General features: G+C 40.7%; 1 protein-coding gene across 1 annotated transcript in view; it reads right to left on the reverse strand.

The window, feature by feature from the left end:
* The window catches only part of CDC7 (cell division cycle 7), a 30,877-nt gene extending 24,915 nt beyond the window's left edge, over nucleotides 1-5,962 (reverse strand). The window contains exons 1-2 of the mRNA XM_044672527.1: nucleotides 5,913-5,962; nucleotides 4,936-5,116 (exon numbers count right to left, since the gene is read on the reverse strand). Coding sequence (XP_044528462.1) covers nucleotides 4,936-5,053 — 118 coding nt within the window. The 5' untranslated portion in view covers nucleotides 5,054-5,116; nucleotides 5,913-5,962. The remainder of the gene's footprint in view (nucleotides 1-4,935; nucleotides 5,117-5,912) is intronic.
* Between the last annotated feature and the right edge of the window lie 3,350 nt (nucleotides 5,963-9,312).

Raw genomic sequence — 9,312 nt, forward strand, 5'->3', positions numbered from 1 at the left:
GGACTCAGTGCTGCCACCACATTTTGGAGACAGTTGTCTGTGGATCTGGTCGGACTGCTGGCCCCGAAAGGCAGGGGTGGCACATTGCTTGGGGCTGTGCCTCACTGAGGTTCAGAGCTTGATGATGGGCCATCCTTAGGGCTGGGGCAGAAAGCCAGGAGAAGGGCCTCTGCTTTGGGGGCCCAATGAGGGGAGCCCACCCATTCCAGAGCAGTCATTCCTCTTCTGGGAGGCTTAAAGCACCAGGAAGCAAGTCCTTCCAAGCTCTGCCCCTCGGAGGGCCACAGAGCCTCATCCCCTTTCGCAGGAGAGGCTGTCACATTTGCACTAAGCCTTTTCTTCTCTCCAGGAAGCATTGCTATTGTAATTTCTGCCTCAAAAAGGCAGCATAATGTACAGACTGCTTGACACAAAGACAGGCAGATCTGTGTTCAAATCCTGACACTTAATCTGTAAGATTCTGAGCCCTTAACTCTGCCTGCCTCTGTTTCCTTTTCTATAAAAAGGAGATAATCCTCCCAGGGTTGTGAGGCTCAAATGAGACCCAAAAAAAGGCTAAAATGAGCTGTGCAAACATTAAAACATTAGATAATGTTAGTTATTATTGATCTCCAATAGTCTGCAGTCTGCAGACTATTGGAGATCAATAAAAATCTTTAAAAAAGAGAATGTTGTTTATTTTTTACCCATCACTGAGTAGATCTAACTGGTCTAAAACACTTAAAACCTAAACAATATCCAATTCTGCAAACAGGTATTCAGTAAAATTTATCCAAATATTCTCTAACAGATGACTTTCAAAAAATAAAAATTTCTAAAAAATAAGATTTAAGTTGAGCCAATTCATTCACTCAATGAATACTGATCATATGCCATATCTATAGCACTATTGAAGGGCCGAGGGGTCAAATACACATCACCTACCACCTACTGATAGTTAAAATAGCTTCAAATCTAGCTGATGAGGCAGGTATAAAAAAGCCAAACAATAAGACAACACAAGAGAAACCACAAGGCAGCATGTTACTATACATGAGAGATAATATTTCAAAACAACGATAAGCCCTGACAAAGCTCTTGCTATATATATGTCAGGCACTGAGGATACCAAGAAAGACAAATGACTGCCCTCAGCGCCTACCTCCAAGAGGCATCCAGAGCCCATTGGGGGGAGCCTTAGTGGGGCTAACCTGGGCTTCTGGCCAAGAGGGCTACCTGACCAACACAACTGCCCCAGTCTCTCACACATTCTAGTAAAAACCTGAAATTCATGCCAGGCAGAAAAATGGTCATGAAGTCCATCAAGACACTAGAGTAAATGATTTTTTCCACCCCAGAGCTGCATGGAAAGTCAGGCAGAAAAGCAACACTTGAGCAAGCAAATCAGGCCAGCCTCCTGACATGATCGGCAACAAGCCAGAAACTCATATCTTCGGTGTCTGGGACAAGAGGAGAAGAGCCTTCCCCACCACCACCACCACCACCCCCAGAAGCCCCAGAGAGGTCTGAAAGGCTTGGGTGAGAGCTCTGAAAGCTAAGGGAGCAGCAGCAATCAGGCTCCCAGGATTCTAAGATGTTCTGAGACACCTTAAAAGTCCCTAAAGATCCAAAGCTCGGAACTTCAAAGAGCAGGGGAATAGGGAGGGATAGAAGTACAAGAAATGGAGCTTGGTGTAAGAACCTAGGTGAGATCCAACATGGCCAACCATATAATCCAAAAGCTCAGTCGGCTGGAGCTTGGACCTGGCAAAAGCTAGAGAGGTGAGTAAATTTTAAAAAACACCAAGCAATATAAGTAATTATTATAAATCTGGAGATCTCCAAAAAGAATAAACAAGTATTTCCAATACAACTATAAGTAGTGACTCAAAGGAAAAATAGATTGTCCCCAAGGATTACAAGTATGCCAACAAGAAATAAAGAAAGGATTTAAAAAATGAAGTAAAAGTCTAGGAGGAAAGATTTAGAAGTAGAATAAATACCTTAAAAGAGAAAATGGTCAACCTTATCCAAATAATATTCTCTGATAACTAGACTAGAACTTACAAATCACTGACTCCATGAGACAGAACAAAATTGAAAAAATATTAAAACAAAAAGAAAATAGAAGAAAATGTCAGAGAGCTGATGTTAATAACAACTGGAAAACCGGTCAAGGAGAGATAATTTAAGAATCATTGAATGCAGGTGCAGATAGGTGGTTCCGTGGATTGAGGGCCAAGCCCAGCCTCAGACATATCCTAGCTCTGTGATCCTGGGAAAGTCACTTCACCTTTATTGCCTAGCTCTTGCTGCTCTTCTGCCTTGGAACCAATACATAGTATAGATTCTAAGGTGGAAGGTAAAAGTTTAAAAAAAATCATTGAATTCCTTAAAAAATATGGCTAAAAAAGGGCCATTATATCTCCAGAAATCAGAATGAAAACTGCCCAGATCTATTAGAACCAGAGGACAAAGTGAAAATAGAGTCCACCAATCACCTCATAAAAGAAGTACCAAAAGAAAAGTCTCAGGAATATCATAAATATTCAGATTTCCCAATCAAAATCCAGAATTTCCAAATAAAAAGAAAAAATTACTAAAAGCATCTGGAAAGAAGCAATTCAAGTACCAAAGAACCACAGTCAGGATCATCCAAGACTGGCAGCTGTTACTATACATGAGAGATAATATTTCATAACAACAATAGCTAACATTTAAATAGCACTCACTATGTGCCAGGCACTGTGCTAAATGCTTTATAATTATTACCTCATTTGATTTTTACAACCCTGGAAGGGTAGGTACTGTTATTATCACCTTCTTACAGATGAGGGAACTGAAGCAAACAGAGGGTTAAGTAATTTGTCCAGGTCACCCAGTTAGTAGTGTCTGAGGCTGGATTTGAACTCAGGTCTCCCTGACTCCAGGCCAAGCACTCTATCCACTGCACCACCTAACACAAGGAAGTTCAGAAAGAAGTACAAACAAGTTTGGAAATAATGTATGGAATTATCATGCACTTTAAAAAAAAGTGGTATGAAATGGAAATTCCATGTCCTGTGTAATCCTTTTTCTGTTTTGCTGTTTATAGAGCAATCCCTTTTTGGGGGGCATTTGGGCATTAAATTCATAATAAAAAGTTAAAAGAAGGATAAAACTACTATGGATAGACTAGAATGATTAAGTAAGATTCATAGTCTTAAAACTGAGTTTAGATGGAAGGATTAGAGTAATACAAACTGAGAACAGATTAGGTTTTCTAGGTAGGAATAAGAGATAACCATTTTTGACTGAGGGGAGTAACAACCTAAAAGTGGTGTTTTAGGAACATTAAATTGTGCAAATAAATGCAAGGGCAATAACTAGGCTAGAGAACACAATGACATAAGACTATGTAATTAAGAAATAATGCAAAAGAAATGTTATAACCCGTTAACTAGGTAATAGTGATGGAGAAGGAAGTGGGAAAGGTAACCCAAAGATTCTGAGCCTAGCGAGAAGTCAGTAAGGATAACTGATTTGGAGAATAAGGTAGGAAGAATCTAAGTAAATTAGAATAGGTTTGATGCCCCTTTCATATAACTGCAACATGACAGACCATCTGATATAAAAAGAGATTTGTCTCCAGGTTCTTTTTAAAAACATTAATTGACTTTAAAATAAACAGAAAGTATGTGACTGCCTTTTTAAAAGCAATATTTGTCAATAGGAAATCATGTAAATTCTGAAATGGCTTTTTCAGTTATGCTAACAAAGATCTTGGTAGCTTTGTGAAAATCAGAATCAATTACTACGGAACTAAAGATACCCTACTAGCATTTCATTTATAAATCCAAGTTTTATGTAGCATTGATTAGTACACTGGAAAGAACACAAGCCTTGTAGTAAGGAAGCCTAAATTCTAAGGCCCTGATAGGTCTTGCTCTAGAATAAGGGTTAGCAAACTATAGCCTAAGGATCAAATTCAGTCTCACCTAATTTAGTAAGGCACATGAACATTCCATTCTTAGCTTACAGGCCATATAATAATTATCAGGAGGGGCAACTTTAGTAGATAGAGCACCAGGCCTGGAGTCAGGAGGACCTAGGTTCAAATCTGGCTTTGACACTTTCTAGTTGTGTGACACTAGGCACTTAACCCATTGGCCTAGCTCTTACACTTCTGCCTTTAGAGTTGTTACTAAAAACATAAGAGTTTTAAGAAAGCTTATCAGTAGGTTGGATTTGGCCTTCTGGCCATAGTCTACCAATCCCCACTCTAGAACATTCCTCAGGCAAAGAAGTCTAAATTCTAGGATCCCCTAATATTGGTCTGGTACCAGAATTCTCAGAATCTTATCTCCATATGTAAAATAAGAAATCAGGGCCAGATAACCTCTTAGATCTCTTTTCAGTGGAGCCATTTTGACTACATAAGAATTTCCTGATTTTTATGCAATTGTATAAACAGGAAAGCTCAAAAACTTCAGTCATAAACCAAAGAACATTTCATTAGCATTAAACACTTAGGGAAGGGGCAGGGCAGCTGGGTGGTTCAGTAGAGTAAGAGCCAGGGCCTGAAGACAAGAGGTCCTGGATTCAAATGACCTCAGATACTTCCTAGCTGTGTGACCCTGGGCAAGTCACTTATCTCCAACTGCCTAGCCCTTACCTCTCTCCTGCCTTGGAACCAATATATAGTATTGATTCTAAGAAGGAAGGTATGAGTCTAAGGGGAAAAAACAAAACAAAACAGTGGGGGCAGCTAAGTGGCTCAGTGAATAGAGAACCAGGTCTAGAGATGGGAGGTCCTGGATTCAAATGTGTTCTCAGACTCCTACCTATGTAACTCTGAGCAAGTCATTTAACCCCCATTGACTAGTTCTTACCACTCTTCTGCCTTGAAACCAATACCCAATATTGATTCTAGAATGGAAGGTAAGGGTTTAAAAAATTTTTTTTTAAATCACTAACCTGTAAGTTTGTAATTCTGCTCATATTTCTTAAATGAGTCATCAGTCTGTAACTGATCATGCATGGGGGACAAAGGCTGCTGCTCATCCTGAATTCCCAAAGATGCCTCCATCACCATCCACCAGGATCCCAAGAATAGCTAGAGGCCCATGTCCACAGGAACTGCTCAAACCGGTGTAACCTAGACCAGACAAGAGAAAGTTCAAACTTTTCCAGGGAGTTTCCCCTCCCCCTCCCCCAGGCTTAGCAGGGGATGCCCTAGGGGTCTGTGACATCCTTAATCGGGAGAGGCTCAGGGCTATTTCTGGGCTAGCTTTTACAGCGACAGAATCAGAAACGGGAGGGGCCCAAGAGGTTCCTTTATTCCTAATAAGGGGGTGAAACTGGGAGTTTTCGGCTATGGATCAGGGCTGTAGGAACTCCGGTCCAGAGAACTCCCTTCAAGTGTCTATTTCTGTGTGCTCGCGCTGGAGACTGCTCCTGCCAGAGGCGGGAAGGGAAGGAGGGTCAGCTGTCACTCAGTCCTCTAGCCCACTGTCTTCAATTTTACAGGGAAGGAAACTGAGGCCTGAGACGACGAAGTAACTGTACCAAGGTTACGCGAGTAATCAGTGGCGGGGTCCTGGGTTCTGTCACTTCGGAAAGCCCTGGGGTCAGGGGACTTCCGAGGGACAGGATAGGCGAAGAACAGGAAGGATAATAGGGATGAATGAGCCGCCGGCCCAAGATCCCCCGCGCGCACGCATGCGCATACCCTCACGGCGCCTGTCGCCCCCGGGAGGGTTGCCTTCCAGGGCGCAGGCGCTCCGCTTTCCCGCCCGAGGACCGAGGATGGCGGATGGAGAGGGGAGGACAAGAGGAAAAATGTTAAGTGATCACACTCTCCGGCACGGGCGCCCCCAATTGAATTCCTCCTTCTCCGAAGTCCCCTCCGCGCCTTCTGTCATAGGCTATCCCCCGACCCCGCTAAAACTCACAATTAGAGGGCGTGCAGCTTCCTCCGCTGGGCCCCGGGATTCCCGACCACCCGGTTCCAAGTTTCCTCCGCAAGCCGGTGGGCGAAATGCGCGTGCGCGGCCTCTTCCCGCCTCGCTGCTGGCCTCACCGCGCCTGCGCGTTGGCCCGTTTTCAATCACTCCCTGCTGGGAAGTCAGGGAAGGTACTTTTTTTCTGAGGACTGAGAAGAGAACTAGGGAGCTCTGCAGGGATGAAGAGAAAGAGTAGTGGGAGGTTGAACGGGAAGAACTCGTGATAGCAAAGGAGCCTACTCTTTCAGAAATGAATGATCAGGGAAAATAGGGATGATTATCAAGCAAAATTATCACAAAAAAAAATGGAAGTGGCAAAAAAAATATAACATCTCAGGGAGGGAGAGAATCTAGAACTCAAAATTTTAGAAAATGAATGTTATAAATTATTACATATGATTGAAAAATAAAATATTAAAAATATTTTTAGTTTATCTGGTTGAGGAGAGCTGGGTGGCTCACACTGGATTGAGAGCGGGCAAGATGGTCCTGAGTTCAAATGTGCTTTTCAAGACACTTCCTTAGCTTGTGACTCTGGGCAAGTCACATAACCTCCATTTCAGCTCTTCTATCATACAATTCATACTAAGACAGAAAGTAGGGAGTTAAAAATAGAAAAAAAAAATGTTTTTTTCCAAGCTATCTCAGAAATAGGAAAGGGAGGGAGAAAATGTGGAACTCAAAATTTGTAGAAAATGTTAAATATATTTATTACATATAATTGGGAAAAACTAAAATATATTTGCATTTTTTTAAGTTTATTTAGCTAGATAACAATGGGCAAGTCATTTAACCTTAGTTAAGTCTCAATTTCTTCATAGGTAAAATGGGATGATAATGGCAATACCTTACAGCGGGGGTTGGCAACGTATGGCTCTCGAGCCAGGCCAGATATGGCTGTTTCTACAGGAGCCATAAAGTCAATTTTTTTTCAGGCACTGTTACAGGAGCGGCGCTGTGAGCACTGTATGGCTCTCACGAAATTACATTTTAAAAAATGTGGCATTTATGGCTCTCACAGCCAAAAAGGTTGCCGACCCCTGCCTTACAGGGTGGTTGTGAGGTTAAAATAAGATAATATTTGTAGTGTACTTTTCAAACCTTGAAGTGCTATATAAATGCTAACTACTATTATTATTAGATGCCAGCCAATTAGAGTTAGGAACTAATCAACTTAGCATTCTAGGCATCTCTAGAAGACTATAAACTGGGGAGCATGTTAATAGAGGGGGTTTCCTCTTCTGGGAGAAATATCAATAAAATCACAGGACTATTTCCTATCCCAATAAGCCAGGCCCAAAAATCCCTGGCTTCAAGTCCCAATTCTGACTGGGACAAGTCACTTAAATTCTCAGAGTTCCAGTCAATTGTCTAAAACCAGAATTTATTGAGGAATTGTCTATGTGCATTTGTGGAAATTTTCACTAAAGTTCCCTACACTAATAAAAATCAGACCTGGAGAAAAATAGTTTTAAACTTGGCTTACTTTTAGCTGTCATTTTCCTTTGGTGAGAAAAAAGAAAATGTCCCTAATCTTTTCTGTGCTCTTTGGGCAGTCTGATAAAGCCCATGGAACCCTTCTCAGGGTTTTAAATGCATAAAATCCAATGTATAGGATTACAAAGGAAACCAATATATTAAAATACATACATATATACACACATATGTGTATATATGTTTATATATACACATATGTGTGTATATATATATATATATATATCTTTTTTAAGTTCACCATCCTCAGATTAAGAATCCTGGTTTTAATGCAAGGTTTTCAAAAGTAAAAGATGTTAACAGTTACCTACTCCTGAATTTAGCAAATACTTTTTATCCAGGTTTCTTTTCTTTAAACCCTTCTCTTAAAACCAATGGATAAATTATGCCTGACTTATCTTCTCCAAATACCACTTTCTTTTTGTCATTTCTTTACAAAAAACCTCATGATGACACCCTATTAATGATAAAGTCCAAATCTAGTTTTAAGGTCCTTTATAATCTTCCCCTATTTCATCCTAATCCAAACAGGATAAAGTACAAACTCAAGTAGGATTGAAGATCCTTCACAATGTGGCCCTAATTTATATTACCAGTATTCTTGGGTATCAACCCTCTACTGCTTCCTGCTTCTTTTTTTTTTCTTTTTTCCTTTCCTGACTTACTATGGGAAAAAGCATTCATGTTATTAAGCACTTGCTATATATGCCAAACTTTATGCTAAGGGCTGAGGATACAAACATAAAAGCAAAGAGTTCCTCTTCTCAAAGTGCTGATGTTCTAAAGAGGAAAACAACACCGAGAAGAAAGTGATGGCCTGGGAAACAGATTGACAGCTTCCATTCATGATCAGGGGAATAATTGATTGAGTCTTGGTGATTGATTAATGGGAGGATTCATCTCTTGGCAGAGAGGGATTAAGGAAAGGAAAAAGGTCCTGCAGCAGTACTTGGTGAACAAGTTTTGAAAAGGATGGTTGGTCTTGATCAATGATACAAGTAAAACCCAGTGGAACTTTGAAAAGGATAATGAGATTTCTGTTTTCTCCAATTGATCCTCCACTATTGTGGGGTCAAACTCAAACAGAAATAAGTCCCTTTGGGCCACCTATTGACTTAGAAAACCACAAGTGAACATTATCTATGTTGTACTGTATTTTTATTTATTTTGTTAAACTATTTCCAATTACATTTAAATCTGGTTCAGGTTGCCCTGGAGAGTTTTTGAGGCTGCTTGCCACCCACAGACCTCAAGTTTGACACCTCTGCTCCCCACTACATAGTTGCCAAAATGATATTTTTCAAATACAAATCTGACTACATCATTCCCCTGCTCAAAAAGCCACAGTAGCTCCCTATTGTCTCTAGAATCAAATACAAATTTCTCTGCTTGGTATTTAAAGTCCTTCACAGTCTGACTCCAATGTATCTTTTGAGACTTCTTATACATTAATACCTATTATATACTCTACTGTCCAGCCAAACTCGCTGACTTTCTGTCCCTTCTTCCCTTGGTGTCCCATCTTCCTGCCTTTGCAAAGACTGTGTCCATTGCCTACTGTGACTCCCTCCTCTCCTTGGCCTCTTGTGATTTCTATCCTCCTTCAGACTGGATGTTCTGATGAGAAAACATCTGCTTGTCCTCTAAAGAACGATAAATTAGAACCATATCAGTGATCACAGAGGCCATCCTAGAAGAATCAAGAGAAATATTCAGGGAACAAAAATTGCTAGCCTTTATTTAAGCCCTCCAAGATTTGCATAGCACTTTGCAAATAAGATGTCTCTCTGTAATCCTGTGAGGTGGTTGCCATTATTATCCCCATTCAAACTGAAGCAGACAAGTAAGTAGATTG

This window comes from Gracilinanus agilis, chromosome 4 (assembly GCF_016433145.1).
Source record: "Gracilinanus agilis isolate LMUSP501 chromosome 4, AgileGrace, whole genome shotgun sequence".
NCBI classification, from domain to species: domain Eukaryota; kingdom Metazoa; phylum Chordata; class Mammalia; order Didelphimorphia; family Didelphidae; genus Gracilinanus; species Gracilinanus agilis.